The sequence below is a fragment of the Protomyctophum parallelum genome (assembly GCF_964188405.1).
Source record: "Protomyctophum parallelum genome assembly, chromosome: 10".
NCBI classification, from domain to species: Eukaryota; Metazoa; Chordata; class Actinopteri; order Myctophiformes; family Myctophidae; genus Protomyctophum; species Protomyctophum parallelum.
In genome coordinates this window covers 13,173,212-13,196,205 of record NC_139704.1, presented here as the reverse complement: position 1 = coordinate 13,196,205, position 22,994 = coordinate 13,173,212, and the positions used below count along the sequence as shown (strand labels likewise).

General features: G+C 42.0%; 2 protein-coding genes across 3 annotated transcripts in view; both read right to left on the bottom strand.

Moving 5' to 3' along the window:
• Nucleotides 1-6,741, bottom strand: part of col21a1 (collagen, type XXI, alpha 1) — a 57,126-nt gene extending 50,385 nt beyond the window's left edge. For both annotated transcript variants that reach the window (XR_014569869.1, XM_083775332.1), the window contains exons 1-5: nucleotides 6,597-6,741; nucleotides 3,706-3,833; nucleotides 2,892-3,449; nucleotides 2,252-2,423; nucleotides 1,892-2,120 (exon numbers count right to left, since the gene is read on the bottom strand). Coding sequence is in view for 1 of the 2 variants with exons in the window: in XM_083775332.1 (XP_083631458.1) it covers nucleotides 1,892-2,120; nucleotides 2,252-2,423; nucleotides 2,892-3,449; nucleotides 3,706-3,802 (1,056 nt within the window). In the remaining variant the exon portion in view is untranslated. The remainder of the gene's footprint in view (nucleotides 1-1,891; nucleotides 2,121-2,251; nucleotides 2,424-2,891; nucleotides 3,450-3,705; nucleotides 3,834-6,596) is intronic.
• A 5,831-nt stretch (nucleotides 6,742-12,572) lies between these two features.
• Nucleotides 12,573-22,994, bottom strand: part of LOC310865675 (uncharacterized protein) — a gene marked incomplete at its 5' end in the record, with an annotated part of 27,956 nt that continues 17,534 nt past the window's right edge. The window contains 7 exons of the mRNA XM_083774884.1: nucleotides 12,573-12,869; nucleotides 13,915-13,992; nucleotides 14,422-14,512; nucleotides 15,574-15,750; nucleotides 17,271-17,417; nucleotides 22,585-22,617; nucleotides 22,738-22,782. Of these exons, the coding sequence (XP_083631010.1) occupies nucleotides 12,619-12,869; nucleotides 13,915-13,992; nucleotides 14,422-14,512; nucleotides 15,574-15,750; nucleotides 17,271-17,417; nucleotides 22,585-22,617; nucleotides 22,738-22,782 (822 nt within the window). The 3' untranslated portion in view covers nucleotides 12,573-12,618. The remainder of the gene's footprint in view (nucleotides 12,870-13,914; nucleotides 13,993-14,421; nucleotides 14,513-15,573; nucleotides 15,751-17,270; nucleotides 17,418-22,584; nucleotides 22,618-22,737; nucleotides 22,783-22,994) is intronic.

Below are 22,994 nucleotides of genomic sequence, written 5' to 3'. Positions count from 1 at the left end.
CACTGGCTGGGGGGGCATCACACTGGAGAGGACACTGGCTGGGGGGCATCACACTGGGGAGGACACTGGCTGGGGGGCATCACACTGGGGAGGACACTGGCTGGGGGGGCATCACACTGGGGAGGACACTGGCTAGGGAGGACACTGGCTGGGGGGCATCACACTGGGGGGTCACTGGCTGGGGGGGGCACTGAGTGGGGGGGACACTGGCTGGGGGGGGGGGCATCACACTGGGGAGGACACTGGCTGGGGAGGACACTGGCTGGGGGGCATCACACTGGGGGGTCACTGGCTGGGGGGGGCACTGGGTGGGGGGGACACTGGCTGGGGGGGGGGCATCACACTGGGGAGGACACTGGCTGGGGGGGCACTGGGTGGGGGGGACACTGGCTGGGGGGGGGGCATCACACTGGGGAGGACACTGGCTGGGGGGGCACTGGGTGGGGGGGACACTGGCTGGGGGGGCACTGGCTGGGGGGGCATCACACTGGGGAGGACACTGGCTGGGGGGGGCACTGGGTGGGGGGGACACTGGCTGGGGGGGGCATCATACTGGGGGGACACTGGCTGGGGGGGCACTGGGTGGGGGGTTTCACACTGGGGGGTCACTGGCTGGGGAGGACACTGGCTGGGGGGGGGCACTGGGGGGGGGGATCTTAAATAATGTAGGAGTCATAAAATGTATCATTATTTTGTCATCTCATGTTATTTCATTGTAAGATTAGGTTTTGTTTAATTTGGATGTCTCTGTGACATACATGGCCTGTATTGTATGGTTTCTATACAATATCCTATCAGATTTTGGTTTCACTGATGTTTGCCCAACTCTACAAGTTTGACAACACACAATTACTAAGGATTTTGTATGTGGATTTACTGCAGTAATTATTTATAAGTTCATATATATTTCAATTTATACTAATTTACTAAGAATATTGTATGTGGATTTACTGTCACATATAGTTCTTATAAGTTACAAAATTATATAGGTTTCACTTTACAAAAACTTACTATGGCTCTATATATGTGCTTTGACTGTTATATATAGTTCCTATAAATGACAAAATGTTATAAGTTTCACTTTACAAAAAAATACTATGGATCTTATATCTGCTTTGACTGTCATATATATTAACTACAAGTTTCATGTAAAACATATACAAATTTATTTATTTATTTTCCATATGGGAAGTAGGCTGCCCAGAATAGAATATTAACTTTAATTCATTCATTCATTACTGTAGGTAACAAGGTCCAAATTATATAGTGGGTACTCCTCTAAGGTGTGGCATAGGCAGGCACTACCAAAATGGTGGCAGTATCAGTGACAGAATCAAGAATGAGGGTTCACATTACACACCATCTTCTGCAACATGTCATGTTTGTACACAATACACATGTATACATGTAAGCACTCATTCTTGATGCATTGTTAATACTTAGTTAACCCATTAAGACTGGGAAAGCATCAGGTGTCAGATTTGAGCTAAAAAGCATTATTTTATATTTTGGCTATTTGAAAATAGCAGATATTCTGTATACAAGCTCATAGCGTGGCACAAAGTGATGCACTATGAGCTTGTAGATCAGATTTTTTTTTATTTTACAAATATTGTATACATATGTTTTAAGTGAACATCTTAACTGAAATGCCTCGTCCCTGGACCAAAATATTTTGACATGGGGGTCGGCGGCCAAATATATATATAATTTTGGACATGAAAACATTTGAGCATCCCTGACATAGAAAAACTGTTAGGAGTTAGAAAACATTTGTAAAATCGGCCTCAGGTCTTAATCGGATAAATGTAATAATGTGTCATGAAAGAATGTTCTAACTAAGCTCACGCTGTGAGCTCCATTTAAAATGTATTTAAGGTGTTTAATTTACCTTTGCTGTCTCAGAAGAGAAAACAACCGTTTGAATACCACCGACTTCTTCACTTGTGGTGGTGAACAGGATCTTGTGATCTATCCCACGCAGAGTAACTGCCATCTGTGGCTTGTCATCTTTAGTCTGGACTCTCCACAGATCCCAGTCTTCAGTGGCCACACCCCCCTTATACTTCAAGGTGGCCACAAAAACATAGGATGGAGGGAGGCCATCTGGGAATAATGACCTTATGGGTCAGGTGTAGAAAGACATCAGTCATGTTTGAATACATGGGTGATAGTGTAAATAACAATACAACAAAAAGATGAAAATAAGCCTCTCCCAAGTGGTTATAAGTATAATTATGGTTTTGTTTACCGTGTATCTTCACTAAGGTCCATACGAGATGTTACTTCATAGGCTTTAGTGCCACTGTATGTCCCCTGTGTCTTCTTTGCTTTTTTGGCAAAATTCAAATGCCTCAGAAGATCAAATCCCTTGATATCCTCATCTTGAGATTCTACAGGTATTCTTGCTGGGCAAACAAGCTCTGCAATGGACCATGGAATACAGAGACAAATGGAATGCGAGAGAAAAACAGAGGTGCAAAAAGAACAAAGAAATTCCGAGCCAGTGTCAGTGTCATATCAGAAACATGACTGCATAATAATCTTTTAGTTTGACTTGTAAATACATGTCTGCATGGATTTGACTAAATAAACAGCAGAGAAGTGATTTGGGAAAAGTGGTTTATGTTGTATTCAACAAGGCTGTAAACAAGACCTATTATTTGGATTCTCAATGCTGCACACATTAAACAGAATGAGCTAGAAGCTCACATAATTGCCACCATATGCACTTACAGTATCATAAGCAGTTAATCGTCTAGATAATTAACTCAGTTAATCACACAAGATGTGGCGTTGCCTGTACTGCCAGAAGTACACACGCCTGTTAGCCTACAGGCCTTAATCAACATGCAGCCCCATTCACTGGTATAAAAGTGAGTATACTGTACCTTCGCACAATTTTTGACGTATGACTTGGCGGATCTTGACAATCCCTTTGAAGTCCTCTACATAGAACACGTATGATGAGGCCGGCTTGTTTGCGATGTCTTTCAGCTCAGCCTCTTGTGCAGGCCCAACACCAATTGCAAAGAGGATTACACCTTTTTTCCTTGCTGCCTCTGCAGCCTTCATCACCTCGTCTTGAGACTTGCCGTCTGTGAGGACAACGGCAATTCTGGCGATGCCTTTTGGGCCACGTTCAGAGAGGCCAAACAGTCTGTCTGTAGCAAACTTGATGGCTGTCCCCGTGCGCGTGTTTCCGCCCATGTAATCAATGTTCTGCATTGCTTTGATGAGGTCTGTGTTGGAGATGTGTGTGCCCAGAGGTATTTCTAACACGGGATCGTCACTGTACTGGACCACTCCAACTTGGGTGAACTTTGCTCCAATGTTGAAGCTTTGCGTTATGTTGACTAGCCATCCCTTAACTATTTCAAAATTGACATCCTCTACACTCCACGAGCCATCTACAATAAAGACCAAATCAGATGGTGCAGTCCTACAACCTAAACAGGAGACAAAGACACAACTGAATCAGTGGCAATAAACAATGTCTTTCAGAGCTGATAAAAGAGCAATATATACTCTCACTTTTGAAGGACATTGGACATGCAACATTAAAGCAATACATTAAAGAAATGCAAACGCAGTACATGTTTCAGATGTGTTTGAAAGTACAGTAGCCTACACAATGTTCTATCTTTAAAGAATGGACAACATGGATCGAAAAGTGTCAGGAAATGAAGACAGAAGTGTTCTTACTTCTTATGCCTTCATCTTGTGCTGTAATAAGCAAATGGAGCAGCATGAAGCATACACACTGCAAGACACAATGCATGGATCTGGTTTTGTAACCCATTATGCAGAAGTACCAAGCTCCAATTGTGCACCTACAGGAAGAGGGAAACACATGCATTGTACTGCTGATGACAGAATGAACATTATCAGCTTTCATGACATGTGCATCGTGGCATTCTTACCTTGGCAAGAGTTAACACCTCACCTCAGACTATTGTTAAGGATCATTCTCCATAAGTGATTTGGTAGCACATTGTGCCACTGAGTGGTCCTGTAGCACTAAAAGCCCAAGGCAAAGTATGGGACTCTATTTATTTGTTACAAAATTTCACACAGGGACAAGATGCTGAACAATGGTCATGAGGCAGGCCATTGGAAGTGCCTTTGTTTTAAGGTGTTAACTTTTAAGACAAGAATGATACACATCAGGGAAAATGAATATCAGGTAATGCCAATTACAAAACATGTTACATAAAATACATGCAGTCTGCACAGTTTATCTGAAAGTGGAACTATAGCATGTGCTGGAAACAAGAGGTAATCACAGCCTACAAGTACAATGGGGGTTATGTCCATATTAATGGAATTAGAGATGGAATGGAGTTCTAAAAACTAAAAAGCCATAGAAACTAATAAAATGCTTGTCATATTCATTGGAGAGACTGGTTAAGGTTGTCAGCTATTAGCATTGCCAGGAGTCAGGAATCATTCAATCATGAGTAGACATCAGACATTTAATAATATTTAGTTTCTCTGTGGCTGCTTTAGGAAATTACATTTTATAGTAGTTTCCAGCAATAGAAAGAAACAGCTGACATTATAAAAGGAAGAAGCCATCAATTAGGAACAGATATGCTACAAAGGAGGAGTAATCTGTGGTAGGAATTTGATAGGGATTGACCATTTACATGACCATACTTTAGCCAGTAACTTAATTGACAAGGTCAACTTGAGGAGTAATTCAGACTGACAAAGCTCACACCTTTTGGTCCACAACACCATAGTATGACGAAATATAAATCGGGTTTAAAACTGCTTCGTCTCATCGCAAATCTTTGGTCTGAACTAGGCTTAATGGCGCACAAGATGAAACTCTTGGCCACCATGTTATTGTGGCTGTGTGGCCAAACTGTTGTCAGATCCATAACATGATTGTGTTTTTCCATCATGTAAGCTGCAAGTTGAAGGAACACAGCTCAACATGCCGCTAAGCTGCCACGGTTGTGCAGGGCCATTTTCTCCATGTGCTCTGCCTTGACACGGTGCTGGGGGAGGCTGTTGGAACGCATCACCACTGACATGGGCCAGTCGGCATGACTTTCCTCTCCACTGACTTCCCCCCAAACTGAGTATTTCTACACCTCCGCTGGAGCCACATGGAATTCATTTGCCCCGTCAGACAGTGAAAGTTCTAGCCTTGGACGGTGACCAAACACATGTACTATGATGAAGGAGAAGCTACCTTTGTCCAAGAATAAAAAAAAATATATTCATTTGACAACAAAGTTGTCAAGATGCAACATTACTTTCCTATGAAGGCTACATTTGTACTTGATGACGTATTAATCCTACAAAAGCATGCAGGATGTAGTAAAGCCTTCCAGATCTACCAGCACACTTGTCTAGCAGACCAGTATCATTCTCCATATGGCATTCTGTCTGCACTACAGCCTAGTCCATGACCTCTGGTGTTATAGGGGTAGTGCAGACACTTTATAGGTTTTGGCCTGGGTTGCGATGACGTCATGTCAGGCTGGTATTCAGGGCACGGAATAATCCCCTTTGAAAACCAACATCAACACTTTCAGGAAGACGAGCTTGCCAGTACATACAGCTAAACATGACAACAAAAGCCTTAGGGGAAGTTGTGTTTGGATTAATCTTGCTTGAAGCATACTTTTGTTCCAGCTGGACATGTAGTCCTATATGAGTCAGTTGGTGCCTCCTAGTTCCTACTGCACCAGGTAATGTTTTACTGGTTCTGAAATGGAGTATTTTGCCTACTCATAACATGCCACACATTTAGACCACATATTTTAAGGTTCCATTTAGCTTCACATCTCACACTGACCTATAGCCACATACTAATCCTATTTAGACTTGTTTGTTTAGAGCATACACATTTGGGAATTCTTCAGATCAGCACCTGCAGTCCTACATTTCCCATAAAATGTTCTACACAACTGCTGTAAACGTGTTAATATGATCCTATGCTACTCCAAAATCAATAAGACAACTTTGCCAAGATACTGGAAAATAGATTGCTTCCAGGTTTTTGTTTTTGTAGGCAAGGAAAGCCAGAACAGTACTTCCTCAAAATCATTTATAATATTCCAAACTATAAACTGATATCTTCACTATGCTTGCACCTCCTAAACTTATGGGGTCTACTTGTCCAACATGTTCCACGTTCCAACCATTCATATTGATACATATACTGTAAATAATTCACAACATCTCATGCATAATAAAAGTGTTATTGTCTTTATAGAAGAAATGAGCATGGAACATCCTTTTATGAGTTGTGAAGCAGCCAGAAAACATCAATGAAATAATTCCATTCATTCTTTGCATGACAGCGGCACAAACAAGGGACTGATAACCTTAATGTCTTCAATATGTGGCTATACTGCAACATGCAGCTAGCTAGACTAATACTAACCAATGACTCTGAAGATTTGCAAAACAATCCACAATAAAATCTGTACAGAAACACAACACATCAACACTACTCTGTCATGCTGATGCTCTGATGCATTAAAGATGTTACACACTTAAACATAACTGTTGTAACTGTGGTCACACAGCATTTGCAAAATTCAGAGAAAGGACAAAAATAAAGCAAAACAAATTACCAGAGGTTAGGATCCAAACCCCCCCTAATCCTTTCATTGATAGCCTGTGGTCAATGCACTGCAGAGTCCTGGAGTTTGGGGAGCAATGCACATGTTTCACTGGTGAATGAAAGCCTGCCCAGTCCAGCAGTTCTGTCTGTCTCTCTGTTCCTCTACCTCCTCCTTCCAAATAACCCCCCCACCCCTCCTCCACCCACCCTTTCTTGACTTTCACTGGCCTGCAGCCACTCTCAATTACCATGGGTGGAAAGAGGAGCAGATAAGGAGAGCCCGAAAGGCTGAAACGGCCAGCCCATCTCAGTCAGTGCAAAGGGAAAATTAGAGTAATAGTAGACAGCACGCTTCCAAGAGTTGAGGAGTTGGACTGTGTATTGGTTGCTGAGGGTGTAAACAGAGAACATGGGGTGTTCCTCAATGCAGGACAAGCACTAGATTGCATTGCATTCACACACACGCATGCGCACGCACACACACACACACACACACACACACACACACACACACACACACACACACACACACACACACACACACACACACACACACACACACACACGCAAACACACACACACACACACACACACACACACACACACACACACACACACAGTACAAGTTAAATCTTCTGCTGTGGCTAATTCTGCTCCAAAGTCGTTCCTCTGTAGCACTATTATGAGTTCATATCATTAACCTGACCAAAGTGGGCTGCAGATCAACGCATCTCAAGGATCTCTGAGATCCTGCTCTTGCATCTACAACTGAAAGTCGTCACACAAGTACATCCACAGCCTTAATATCGAATATCTGAAAGGAATGCAGAGTTTCATAATAACTCCACAACAGCCTGCATCAGTGATACCCTCTGATATTTTGTGCCAGAAATATTCGAAATATTTCAATTTATTCTCAATATGTTTTGAAAATAACAGATCTAAAACAATCTTTGCAACAACCATTGCACCCCCTCACCCCCATATCTTCAAAGTATCCAACCCTACAACCTCGGGCCCCCTTCTCGCTCAGATCAGCCAACACAGGGAGGCTTGCAGAACCTTCACAAAAACACCTGGGACAATGTGCCACACGTCCCAGACTGTTCTCCATTTTGGCTCCTAAACTATGGAATGAACTGCAGAGTAGACTCACTTCCAATCTTCTGCCATAATCTGAAAACTCACCTCTTCATACCTGTAGCACTTGCACTAGCCTCAACAACCTTACAGCCTAAGGTGTAGGCAAAGGCTAAACTCATGTAACTTAATTAGATAGTATCTTATGTAGACATAGCACTCTATAGTGTACTGTATACTCATATAGTTTTATTGTACAGATGTTAGTCGGATGTTATGTCCTTAGCTTGCTTATATGATTCTTGCGATTTCTATGTATTTGATGTATTACTTTTACTATATGTTGTTGTTGCTTACTGTAAATCGTCCTTTCTTAATCGGAAAAAAAGAGCTTCTGCTAAATGCCGAAATTGTAAATTGTAAAACCTCCCAACGTGTCGCTGTGAGCTTGTAGATCTGCTATTTTCAAATAGCTGATGTAAAGTGGTAAAACACAGCCTATTTGCTTGTTTTGGGCTTGTTTTCATAGACCTGACCGATTGTTTCTGTTTGCAAAATCTGGCAACACTGGTCACAGTCAGCCAACAAGACAGTAGCTATAGTGCTACCAAGATGTTTACATCCTGTACTGTATTGTACTTGGTCAGATTTGGTCTGAATGTCCCCACACTATTGGGGGATGCCTGGTCTATTTTTTATTTATTTTCCCGACTGGTGCTGGTGCATGCCATATGTTTCCATCTTGCTGCGCAATAGTCATTGTGTATTAGTCTGCATACATGCAGTTGCTCTTAGTTTAAACTCGATCAAGGTGTCAGACGGGCTAATACACAACAATGTGAGTCATGACATCCCCCCCCCCCCCCCCCACGTCCTGATAGCGCCACTGCACGTATTGTAGGCCTACTGTACTATATTGCACTGTACTGTACTGTACTGTACTGTACTGTACTGTACTGTACTGTACTGTACTGTACTGTACTGTACTGTACTGTACTGTACTGTACTGTACTGTATTTCATGCTGACTGACTGTGGAAGGTTAGAGGAATGTCATGTAGGCCTAACATGTTGTTGTAAGGCCTGAACGAAACACCACCTATATTAGCGTCATCCTTCAATGAGCAGGAGAAATAAGACTGATTGCTTAAATGTGTATCTGTTCTCCATATGACTAGCTTTTTTAAATCATATGTCCACATCATCAAACGCATCCTGGGGGAGCAACAGGAAATTAACCTCTACTGTTAAAATGATCAAGCAATCTGTATCCATCAAAGAGTAATACTCACGAGACAGGTAGTGCCAGGGGTGCTGTTGTTCAATCACTTACTTTACAGGGGTCATCATCCAGAGGTCACATGATGATCTTGACTTGTCCTGCATTGAGGAGCAGCAGTGGCTTTTGAGGTCTGGGGAGTTGTTGAGGCATAGCACCTCCTGGTGGTCAATGCCGGTAACTGCTGAATATTTGGCGTTGATCACAGCTGTGATAGATACGGTAAGCTTGAAAATGGGAACTTCTGGAAAACTTGACAATGCGCTGTAGTTCTATCACAATACTTACATTAATTGTGCAGTTGGACGAGATAGCTCCAGTGAATGAAGGAATTGGGGCTTTCCTGGTCACATAAGAGAGAACTATAAACATGTAAAACCTTAACCATGGTTAAGAAAGAAAGAAAGAAAGAAAGAAAGAAAGAAAATTGGCCCTGGTGGCTCCACTATAGTTAATGCACTAGCAGTCACACTGTCACAGATTTGGTTCCGGACTGCATTTTAGGAGCAAAAACAACAACTATAATTTATTTTCTTTCAAGGCATTGGGGTGATTTGTAGCGCAAAATTACAAAGGTGTAGAGAGTCACATTTTTAAATGATCATGTTTGTTTCTGGATCGTGCTCCGAAAGCTTTATTACAGTTGACTGAGTGCAACATAAAACATCTCTCTCGTTAAACTGACTTCCCTGCCATCACTTTGAATCAAAACCTCACAGTCCTCCCTGCTTTCTGTCTGCTGGGGATTTTGGTTGAGCAATAATGGTTTCAAATCACATGCATTAGACTGCAATTATCATGATCACTTGCATGGTTTGCCACATAGGGATTAATGTGATGCATGTCTGATGCAAATGATTGGACCCCTGAGAGGGCCTCCAGATGAGAACGGCTGGAAGACTAAGAGTTTCCATGGAGAGAGTTGGTTGTAGTGGTGGAAAGTAACTGTAAGTACATTTACTCAAGTACTGTAACTGTACTTAAGTACTTTTTTTTTTTTTTTTTTTTATCCCACGATTTTGTAACCCATTTTTCACCCCTGTGTCAATTATCTAATGTGATCCTGGGCTCTACACACCCTCCGCCAACCTGGGGAGAGCAACGGACTTGAACTCATGCTTCCTTCATGCCTGAGTGTCCAAGTTGCTCCTTTACACCTGACAGGGGGGAGTTTCCCTGGTTTGACGTAGCGCGTGGAAGGAACACGTTATTCCAACCAGTTCCTTTCCCCTCCATCAGGTGCCCCGGCTGGCCAGGGGGAGGCAGTTTAGAGACCAGGATAAGTACAATTTTAAGGTACTTCTACTTCACTTAAGTTGAGTATTAACATCCTAGCTACTCCAATACATCTACTGTAAGAGAAATATATTGTATTTTTTACTCCATATTTGACAGCTTTAGTTACTTTGTAAATTTTGATTAGTTGTTACAAGACATACACAAATCAATAAAGCCCTATTGTATACTTCTAATCAAAAATAGTCCACAAGCTCATAAAGCATTCCGAGCTTGTAGATCTGCTATTTTTGAAAGATTTTGTGAAATGGACTTGAATAATGGGTCATTTTCGATACAGGACTTTTACTTGCAAGAGAGTACTTCTACAAAATAATAATAATAATAATCTGAGTACTTCTTCTACCGCTGGTCCTGAGAGGGGGAACACCACACGGAACAGCACAGAGCAGCAGTGCAGCCACAGGCATGACGCTGCAGCCACAGGCACAGAGAAGCTGTCAGAGGATGTCCACTTACAATAGGTGGGTCCCTCGCAGGAAGCTGACACGCGCCAGGAAACAGTGCGAGAGCCACACGCAGTGGCCGAGAGAGAGAGAGAGAGAGAGAGAGAGAGAGAGAGAGAGAGAGAGAGAGAGAGAGAGAGAGCTCCTCCAAGAAAAAGTCTTTCCTCATTAGATCTGTGGCTGTGGAAAACATGGCCGGTGTTTATTCTCATCTCCACAACAACATCTAAAAATAAGAGTCAGCATTCACACAGGCTCGAGGCGGTCAATAACAGATTCGTACTGAATATGGAAAACCCGGTGCAGAGATTGTTACCTTTCTACATTTTCAACCCTGCTGCTAAACAAACACAAATATACAGGTCTGTCAGCACTCAACTCTGCAGCTGAAGATCTTCTGAAACGTGAGGTGCTGGGTCCATCTTTTCCTTGGAAAATGGACCAATTTGGACCCTGTTGAACACGAGCCTGTTAAATACCGTATTGCAGCAATAAATTCTGCAAAGGTATTATGCTGCGTTTGTGAAAAGGCATCATAATATCTATGCTGTGAAAGCAGACTGTGATGGATGTTAAGCTGTCATTAAATAATTTCAGGCAGCATCATAAAATCTGGGTGTGAAATACACAATGCAAGCTATATGTGAAATACAAATAAAAACAGCTCTTACGGCATTTACTGCTGTTGACTAAGTATTAAAGATGTTGCTAGCTTTTTCCATTACTCCAAAGCTGCCATTATGAAACAAACAAGCGCTTAATAAAAAATAAAAGCACCAGCACAGTACCCATATTGCGTATTAATTTGGTATATCCTTTCAACAAATATATTGCTGTGATCATGAATGCACTAATGAAATTGAACGAGGCAGAAACACTCATCTCTATGAAAGCTAAGCAAAGGGCAAACAGCACTGGTGGAATAAAACAAGATTATCCTTTTTGTACTTTTATTATAAAGAACAGTTATTCAAGGACAACTCTGACTCATGTGAAATCATTTTAAAGATGGAGTGCCATATTTTTTTCCACCCTAAAACATGATCATCAGGTATTTTTATTATAAGGATATAAAAAAATTAAAATGCCGTTTTTATGTGGACACAAAAACCTGATGCCTGGTTTGCCTGGTGGGTGGTGATGGGTGGTTATCCACCTGAACTGAAGCCGCACCCACAGCTGTTGTATGAAAATGGGGGAGGGGTTAGGGGAAGGGATGATTTAACTATATCACTGTTTTTTTCATTGGCACATTTGACTGTCAAGGTTTCACCCTCCAGGAAGAAACCCTAAATACAAAGGGAAGACATCATTGCCACACCAAGGGGTCTAATGACCCTCATAAACACATGAAAAACTGGAAAAAAAATGCAAAAATCACGGCACTCCATCTTTAAACAAGGGCAACCCAGAGTGTCTGCATACAGTAGCTGAGCAGCTTAATTGGCTCATCACCGACCTTGACCTTTGACCACAGAATTGCACAGCATGTCCCTGTTGTGTTGTGATTCGGCAAGGATAAAGTGTATCGAGTCATCGTGGACAAAGTGACATACATACATGTACATACTATACACACACAAACATACAGCCTTAGTACAATAGTTCTGCAATCGCTTCGCGGCACAACTAGAAGTTATCAAATGAAGATGCTTTTTTTTCTCTCTCTTTTTACAAGGTTTCTTCCAAGTGAACTTCCACTGCTGTGGAGAAGATTAGTCTTTTGCCAAGGAGTTCCCCAGATTTGTGTCGTCTCGCAAGATTTCAGTTGAGATGCAGGTTTTTACATCAAAGCAATTTATTTGACCCTCACATGTAAATATACATTTATTAACAAAAACAATCCACCAATCCCCTCACTTCCCCACAATCTCCATGTACCTCCCATTCTCCAGCCATGTGGTGACTTCATCACAAGTATTCTTTATGTCTCTAAGGGCGGCCTCTCGACCTTTGGGCTCCTCTCGGTCTCTGGGCGCCTCTCGGCCTCTGGAGTGCTACTGCTTGTTGTGGTGGTGGTGTGGTGGTGCTGGCGTTGAGCAGAGAGCACCCAGAGGTCAAGCAGACACCCGGTACTCCTCTGAGACCCGCGTGACCCCTGAGTCCCGGCCGACCCACGTGTCCCCTCTCACCTGGCTTCCCTGGCCGGCCATTAAAGGCTCTGCCAAGACGCCCGCGCTGACCTGGAAATTGGAGATAACATTTTATTCAGTGCCTCCCGGATTCCTGAATTAGCAGAGGACGTTTTCCATTTTACTTTATTTTATTTTATTATTTCTTTAATGACAAACACATTATCGAGAAATGTTTGTGTATTTTCTTTTGGCAAGCGTCCTTCTGAATTCAGTTCAATTCAATTCAAAGGAGCTTTATTGGCAAGAGAAAACATACGTTTGCATTGCCAAAGCAAGTGTCGAAACATAATAAAAACTATTTAAATTTTAGAAGAAAAGAAAGTGGAAAGTATGTACAGTACAGTTGGAGGGGGTACAACATTGTGTAAACAGAGCTTTATGTCACATGGTGTAAAGTTTGTTTTTAGACAAATAGCAGCAATCTTTTGCAGTAACTATTGGGATGATTAGCAGCATTTCCCCCCAAACTAATTAAATAGTATACAAAAAAGCCTCAGATTTTAAATGTGTTTAAAGGTAGCAGCTCCGTTCATATGTGCAGTAGGTCTATGTCAGAAGTCCACTCAGCTGTACTAAATTATTAATGTTATTTTTTATATTGTTTTGATGATGACGATAACTGGGGGGAGGGATGGGGTGAGGGAGAAAAAAAAAGGTACGTTCAAACTGTACTAAATTGTTGAAACCTATTACCAATAAACATATATAAAAAAAAAAATCCACTCAGTACAGTGCAGGAACCACAATGGTTAGTAGTCCCTTGGCTAACCTTCTTTTTCACATTGACTACAGTAGTGTAATGTGAAACTCCTGTATTGTATGTCAAACAAGCCCTTGCACGCAAAGATGCAAAGACGCAAAGATTACAAGTGTGGAGCAGCTACTTGCATCATTGCATCTTTGCATCATCATGCCGCTGACTTCCATTGACAATGAATGGTAGACTCGACTGTATCTTTGCATCTACCTGTGTGAAGTGAACGCAACATTGCTCTTTAATATCTCATGAAAAGCAGCAGTTCAGAAACTTTGGTTTAGTTTTTCACTCAGTTGAAATTATTGAACTAAAGTACATTTTGGATATGAAATTTACCATTTGGTCCTTGGTCTCCAGTATAGCCAGGCAGACCATGTCCCTTTGAACCTTTGTCACCTTGGTCGCCCCTGTCACCTGTAAGCCACACACAAGAAGAATGACAACAGAATACAAATACCAAACTAAAATGCGATGCCCCCTGGGACTCAGCTAGTACACAATAACATGCTGTTCAAGTTAATTAATGACCATAATGTGTTACTGAGATCATTGCTAAATAAATCTTTAAAAACACCTTGTAAATATTCTTCAGTTTCACAGGCCTGGCCGGGAAATGTATCATATGTGTGACATCATGCAAAGCTCTTTAACGACAAATTTCAATTTATAATGCGGGAACACACACAAATACTGTACAGGATTCAATGTTGCTGGACAATGTTTGATTTTAGCACTGCTAGTTTAATTTGAGTAATGATACGAGGCAGGCACAAAATAAGCACTGGAGAATGAAAGAAAAGGAAGGAAGAAATTTGGAGTGGTCTTGCAATTTATGTTTCACACCTGTTTGTCCTGGTCTGCCTAGATCACCAGCCTCTCCATAGAAGCCTGGCTGGCCCACTTCTCCGTCGACGCCATCAAGACCAGGGTCACCCTGACAACACAAATTGTAGTCTTAACCAGCTGAACCCTAGAATCACTATTCTGGTTTCAACATCAGACTCCACCTTAGCCCATAGCACTTACCATAACACTTGCCCTAGCCTTGACGACCTTGCAGGCTTATTCAAAGGCTAAAATGTAATATAGAATCTATATTCTATTCTATCTATATTATAGATGACATGATATGTAGATATATGCCAGGGGAAATAGCAGATCTATAAGCTTGGGTATTTTCTGCGAAGTGAATTGGAGTGGACCAAGTTTTTATATATATATATTTTATATATATATATATATATATATATATATATATATATATATATATATATATATTTATATATAGAGCCCTGGGGGGCCCCGGGCAACTAATTAGATGGGTTTATGGTGTGTGCGTGTGTGCATGTGTGTGTGTGCGCGTGCGTTCAGCACAGAACTTGCAATGTAACACTGCAACTTTGGTAATATTCTTTTCTTTGGCATTCACGACAATCAGCGGTGCACGGTTTAGTTCTCAACTGACAGGTTTCCTATACAAGGACTAATCTAATAAAGTGTATTTTTAAACATCTGAACCTTCACGGGCAATTATCAGCCTGAGAGTCTTTGTGATTATAAAGCATGTGTGGGACCTGTATAGGTTCTGCCCCGTGTAATAAATGTGGAAAAGGGTTCCAGGCCAAGGACAGTCTAGATTCTCTCCAAAAACCATTCAACACAGACCAAGTGCCTTGTCTGTGACTTCTTATTTGTCCTCATGGAGACGTGGAAAATCGGAACGCTTTCATTCCAAACTATACTGCCAAATAGTTGAGCTCTCTCAGGCCAGTCCACACTCATGCAACGTGTTAGCATTTTCTTTAGCCAGGGAGGCAGAATCAAATCATGTATAGGGCATACAGTACAGTGCAGGGCGTACAGTAAGACCTATGTGAAATTATGTTTAAAAACGTTTTTGGGACGTGTGTCTGCTAAAGGTATACTCCAGGAATATTGTCTGTCACGGAAAACTACTCGGTTTTAACCAATGGATACAATTGTTTTGAAACTCACAGGCGATCCGGGCGGTCCTTTCTGTCCCGGTTTGCCTGGGGCACCCATGGGTACATCGCCGTAGAGGGGACACACGGCTGCACACGTCCTCTTCACTGAGTTGGCAAAGGTGGACATCTGTTCCAACACCACTTGTTTGCAGACCTCAATCACATGTTGAGCAGAGAGGGTCGGGCCCTGTGCAACAAATCATTATGCATCACCACTGGAACGCAGCCAGCACAGGGACTTGTAACATACAAACATTACAGGTGAACGGGGCATGCTAAACCAAATGGCTGAAAAGCACATGCAACGCCGGGGGGGGGGGGGGGGGGGGGGGGGGGGGGGTTGGGGGAGGTTGGGGGGGGGGGGGGGAGAAAAACTCTGCCAAATTTCCTCAGGGTCATTATGGATTTATAGCCACACAAAATGAAACCCGTGCTGTGAGTAACTAGTAACTACAGACTAATGAGAAATCATTTAAAGGTATTCTTGACACCCCAATTGTTACCAAACTGTGTGAATGTATGTGTGTATGTATGTGTGTATGTGCGTGCGTGCGTGCGTGCGTGCGTGCGTGCGTGCGTGCGTGTGTGTGTGCGTGCGTGCCAGTTGCTATAAATAATAATGCTAGTAATTGCTTTGGTGTGCATGTGTGTGATATATTGTATCTGCATATTTTTACACCTTTAATAGTGTTTCAGAGTGAAGCAATTAAAATGCTTTTATTACACCACTACCCTGACAGCCAAGACTTGAAATGATTGTGCAATACGTTTTAAAAGCGGTCAAATATTCTCATTACTGTGATTTTTCTGGTGGTCCTCGCTCTGGGGTGCTTCGGTCAGCAAACAGGTAAAACTTACTAATCAAATCCTTCTCCAGACATTAAATAGGCAATGTCTCTATCTATCTACAGTACAGTATTGATTTAATCGACTAAAACTAAATGAAAATTAAGTTACAGTGACTAATACTAAAACTAAATATATTGACAATTTTGTCAACAGATAAAAACTAGACTAAAATGTTAGGGAGGGTCTAGTGGAGAGTATAACTAAAAGACATGAAAATAGCAGATCTAAAAGCACACAACACATGGCAGAGTGAATGCGTTGTGAGCTTGTAGATCAGCTATTTTCAGCATGCAATCGAGTGTAAAAAATCTTTTGATATGGTTCTCAACCTGGGGGTCGCGACCACTCGGGGGGTCCCCAAATTATTTTCAAAAAGAAAAGAAGAAAAAAATATATATACATATATATATATTTGCAACTGAATGGTTGGAAAATGCAAATTTAGAGTTTACATAGTACACAGTGCATGCATACACTTTCCTTAATTCAATCTTTATTCAATCTTTATTGCAGACTCAGGGGAATCCATATCACAGTACAGAATAACAATACAATACAATGATTTTATCTGGTTTCAGTATTTATTTATGATGTATTTTCTCTATTATTAAGGTTATTGTAGCGGCCAATTTGTATTGGTGGTGGGGAGGGGGGGCGGGGCGGGGGTCGCGAGACATGGCCAAAGCATTTTCGGGGGGTCCCCAGCCAATAACGTTGAGAGCCCCTGATCTAACACTAAAACATTTCAGATGACTAAAATATGCCTAAAACTAAGTGACAAATTTGCTCTCAAAATCAGCACCTCTATAGCCTACAGTAGAAGGAAGCTGAATCTTACAATAATATATTGTAACTTACCGGTGGACCAGGTGGGCCCCGAAAACCATCTGGACCTCCATCACCGCGAACACCTTTGACTCCAACCGTCCCAGAGCGCCCTTTCTCGCCGGCTGGACCACGTTTTCCCTGTTGCCCCTGGGGACCCGATTTAGCCCTGTCTCCAGGCTACAGAAAAGGTTAATGCATCATGAACGATGCTATTCAATATCGACCACAGAGTTACAAACTCACCTGAATTTACTGTAGCAACTCCTCCCCTTTTGTGCATGTGTCACTCTGGACACGAGGGTTTGCCAAATGACTAAACTTGTAATTGTAATTGTAATAACAACAAGATGTGTCCGGTGGTTCAGCTGTCCAATCTTCAACATTAACTGAAAGCAACTAAGAAGGCCTTGCAGGAAGAATGTTGCAGGAAATGTAACTGTCGACAATTCAACTTTGATGAGCTATATCGGTAGATAAATAGTTACTGGAAAGATTGATTAGGCAGAGGGCAAGTTATGCAGGCTTATGTTTGCTGGTTTCATACATTTCTGTGAGAAGCCACACACACTGCCACGCCCCGTTTGGGTAATCAATGTGAAACACGTTTTTAATAAAGATTGCAATATTATTATAAGTTACAGGCCTTTTTTACGTGAAGCCACACACCCCTTTGGACAGTTAGTGTGCTGCTCTGCAGTCTGCACTGCACTGCACTGCACTGCACTGAAACGCAACAAACGTCTTATTTGTGCAGTCTACAAAGCAAAGCAGTTAGTAGCACAATTTTAAATTGATGTTGCAAAGCAACTGTAACTTAGTTGTCTCCACTACACAAGGCAATGACACGTGATGCTTTACTACTTTTAGTTTTGAGTTCACATTTTTGGGGGGCATCCAGGGGCACTTCTCCAAAAACGTATACTCCCTGCAATGCAAAAGCAGCATGCAAAAACATAACGTACATTGATTGATAGTTACTATAAAATAAAAAATAATGTTCCCACCGGCAAAAATGTGACTCTTACTCAGTTCTTCCTTACCCCATGATCAAACTTTCCACAAAAGTTTAATATGAATCCAAACAGACAGATGAATTGGGTGAAAACAACCCTGTCCAACTCTTTTGACAGAGCTTCAGAACAAAGGGAGTCTACCAACGCGCCTCAAGCCTAAAACGGCTGGTCCGCTGCATCACAGGAACAAGGACAACAGTTGCAGAAGGTGGAGAGGACACTGGAGCAGCATGGACATTTAAGCCTTTTATTTATTAGGTGTTAGTAGACTATATTTATTATCTTTTATACTAACACCAAATAAATAAAAGGCTTAAATGTCCATGCTGCTCCAGTGTCCTCTCCTCCTTCTGCATCTTTTGATAGAGCCTCTGTTAGTTTAGGGAGTAATCTCTTGAGACAGTTTCAGAGTTCCGACTGAACTAGGGAGTAGCAGAGTTATAAGTAGGTGAATCACTTTCTGAACTATTTTCAAAACCGAGCATCTTTTAAATAGTTCATGTGTTTATTTGGTGTTGCTGACGGACAAGCTGTCTAGATAGAATAGTGTTTCCCAAACAACGGGTAGGGACACATTTTTAAACAAACATACGTAGAGTAGAGTAGCAGCCAAGGCTATGGACTTTCCAATGTTTGTTTCGACTAGAGCACTAAACATGACGCCATGTGGCAGCCAATTAAGTCTATGTACTTTAATGTTAGTTTAGAGTACTATGTTTGTTTAAAGGAGTGAGGCGCCCCTCACGTCACACAAGTGTAATTTATTTACCTACACTTAGTTAGTGTGGTTGCCTATAGGTAAGCAGACTATTGTTATATGTTATTGCACTCCAGTGCAATAACATTCTATTCTTCCATCCGATTGGCCAGCGATTCGGAACTCTTCAAAAGGCATTTGTGCACTTTGCCCTCATCTTGGACAGTAGGCCTATACGATGACATACCCAACTCAACTCTTCTAATTGAACAATATTCCTATAGATAGGCAAACATACTCGCAATTCCGCAGGATTGCATTTTTCTAGTTGTGTAAATGTAATGTGTAATGTATTGTAATTTCAAGTTAAAAAAAAACATGCACGCACGGGCAGTCGCGTGCGCACGCACACAGACACACACGCACACGCACGCACGCACGCACCCACACACACACACACACACACACACACACACACACACACACACACACACACACACACACACACACACATTCATTTTACACTCTGTGTTATGGAACTACAGTAACTAACTAACTAACTAACACGCAGCCACAACAGCTTGGTATGGCATATGGGGCAGTATCTCTCTCACAGACAAGACAGAACTTGTCTTGATTGAAGGCAATCTCAAAGCAGTGAGAAATCGGGATGAGATTTTGGAGCCAGCGGCGATCCCATATCTTCAGAATCTGGGACAAAATGCCATCCAGGAGGATCCCACAGAACCAGGATCATCATCACAGAGTACCTCCAGAGTGGAGAGGATGGAATGCCGTGAGTCCAGACCTCAACCCAATTGAACACTTGTTGGATCAGCTTGGGCGTGCTGTGCGTGCTAGAGTGACCAACAGAACCACGTTGGCTGACTTGCAACAATTAAATCCTGGTTGAGAAATGGGATGCTATTGCTATCCCATGATCCCACAACAAAATGTGGCTTGGTTGGTGACCAGCATTAGGAGGAGGTGCAAATCTGTCGTGGCTGTGTATGGATCTTCCACACACTACTGAGTTCCCCAACACTGAGTGTAACATTTATAAACTGAAAAAATGGCCAATATTTGTTGTTTTTTCCTTTAACTGTGGGAGAGTGCAATCATCCAATCCGCTAAGCAAGTCAAAACAAGGGCGAATACCAACCATTTGCCATTTTGGCAATTTCTTTAGAGGCACTACCCACACATTTAGCTGTGTTGCTCATTCCAGGAATGCCCGATCCTTACAGGCTATACCTCGTTGTAAAGGTGACTAATCAACGATAAAAACAATATAAAATACAATACCAATTGGTATTCTTAAAGGGGAGAAATAACCGGCAAAATTTAAGTTTCCGAACTTGTTGTGCTGGTTTTGCGAGACTAGCAGCCATCTACACGATGCAGAATTTCACTTAGAACCATTAGAGGGGGCCAGAAATTCTTTGCAGCAAACATAATTTAAATCGTTGCCAAATTAGGTGATCATGGAGTCAGGAGTCATGTTACAATGAGTGTCAAACAGTTTTTTGATATTCCAATCTGTTTGCCTGTAATTGCCTATCAACATTATAGGGACGGGCCTATTTATTATTATTATTATTAACAAAGAAAGTCATACATAATGATTCATGAATGCAACATCCAATCTCATTGGAATCACACATGTAGACTTTGTAGAGGGACTTCCAAAAGCACAAATGCAAAAAGTTGCAGCGTATGTCATAGAAATGCTATTTCCCCCCACAGCTTCCTGGGGGTCTTGGGGGACAACTGCCTACAACCCACAACTTACACAGCCCTGGGTATAGGCCATCTGGCCTGGCGAAGACATGCATTCCGTCGTCCGGAGCACACTTTTGTAGTTTGTAGCTACATTTTCAGAGTAGAGTAGCTTTCCCCAGGTTTAACTATTAGTAAATCTCACATCAACTGAAGCTCGCAACAGAAACTCATCAAACATCAAAGTCAAACTGAGCGTCAAGAAAATGCATAAAGCTGTACAAGCTTGGCATAAGACAAGCTATGGATCATGGCTTCATGTCTCATGGCTCTGGGCATTTATATACTCAACCAATCAAAACCACGAGACGACGCCATGCGAGCCACTAGAAATTTCAAGAGGTAGACGCCAAGTGGCTCACAGTCAGCCTGTGAGACGTTCCAAATGATGTCCATGAGCCAAAAAAAAGTCTGGCTTTCAGAGGTTGTCTTAAGCAGTATATAAATTAGGCTTTATGTCCATATCAGCACCATTCTCTATCAATGTGCACTTTTGCAAGTCAACTCATTTCGTTCCACCCATATAATCTCTATTATCTATACTGTATTGTTGCAGAGCATGACACACTAAAATGCCTCTGCTTCATGTGCTGTACCTGTATCAAAGTCAAAGACAAAGTCGTACGATTTGTCACACACGTTACCACAGTGAAATTTGTTCTCCGCATTTGACCAATCTCTTGGAGCGGTGAGCCACAGCCACGGAGCGGTGAGATGCAGCCGTGCCGCGCTCGGGAATCATTTTGATTAGTTGTTTTAACCCCCCAATCCAACCCATTGATGCTGAGTGCCAAGCAGGGAGGCATTGGTACCATTTTTACAGTCTTTGGTATGACCAAGCCGGGGATCGAACCCCGACCTCCCAGTTTCAGGGCGGACACTCTAACACTGTCTGTACACTTTTATACTATGGTATGGTGGTGTTGAGCAAAAATTGCTGATATACAAGCTCACAACACATTGCATCGTGACAAGTTGTGAGCTTGTAGATCTGTCCTTTTTGCTATTTTAAAAGGGGGACAATCACATGCCAAAAATAGAGATGCCAGGTTGAAAGTGGTAATTATCAACAAATGTGTGAACGATACCTGATAGTTTTGCAATGACTAAAGATGCCAGTTTGGTAGTTATGATTGGTATTTCTCTGAGCCCAGTTAGCCCAAGCCCCCAGAATAGCTGGGTAACGTTGAAGTGTGCGCCGCAGGTTCGATTCCCGAGCCCAACATGGCCTTTACTGCATGTCATCCCCCCATCTCTCTCCCGTTTCCTGTCAGCCTACTGTCTGTCCCTTCAAAAAACCAATAAAAGGCGTAAGCCGCAAAAAATATCTTAAAAAAAAAAAAAAAATCTGATGCAGAGGTACCACAAGAACAGCGCGAGGGCGAGGGGTACTATGATAGGAGCCAACCAATCATATCAACACACGAGGGGTACTACCCGGAAGACTTCGTCGTTCTTCCGGGAGCATCAAAACACCACTGAGCAACTTCCATTGAAGTGAATAGCGGGGGGGCGGGGCTGTCGCTCCCCAACCCGTTCTCTAGATATATATGAGTTAGCCTATAGTGATCATTCAGTAACAGTTAGCAGCCAGGTAGTTAGCTAACAGTCACTCCCTTGAACTTCAAGTAAACCACCATAAACTTAAGTCCAGAGAAAAGGTGAAAAGCACACATTATGGAAAGATGTGTGAAGCTCTTTCTGGAGCAAATGTTAAATTACAACTACAGTTTATACATACAGTATAACATTTGTGTTAATTGTTACCATTAAATCCACCAGTGTATCAACTATCAACTGTCATTTCACACAGAAAGCTCTGCAATTTAATGAAAACAATGACATCAAACCTCACCTGTCCTTCACGTCCCTTCTTTGCTTTGTCTCCCTTGAAAAAGAATGCATTGATATTATAAATATATATTAAAAACATATATAAAAGGTTTATACATTTATAGTAAACAACATTATATTGAACAGAAGAGTGGATAAACATTTTAAACCCTACCTTTTCACCTTTGACACCCTGGATTCCTTGAATGCCTGTGCTTCCCTGTGCAAGGAATGTGGAAACCAAAAATAATGATTAATTATGAATGTATCTTCCATACATTTCCTCTTGTTCAAATAGGACATTCATTGTAAAATAAACAGCCTGTGCATACATATTCTACACACCTGTAAAAAGCAGGTGCAGGAGAAAGTGCTTTAGGCCTAAAAGGATCATGAAGGCAGCACTAGGCTTGTTTCATGTGTGACACATGA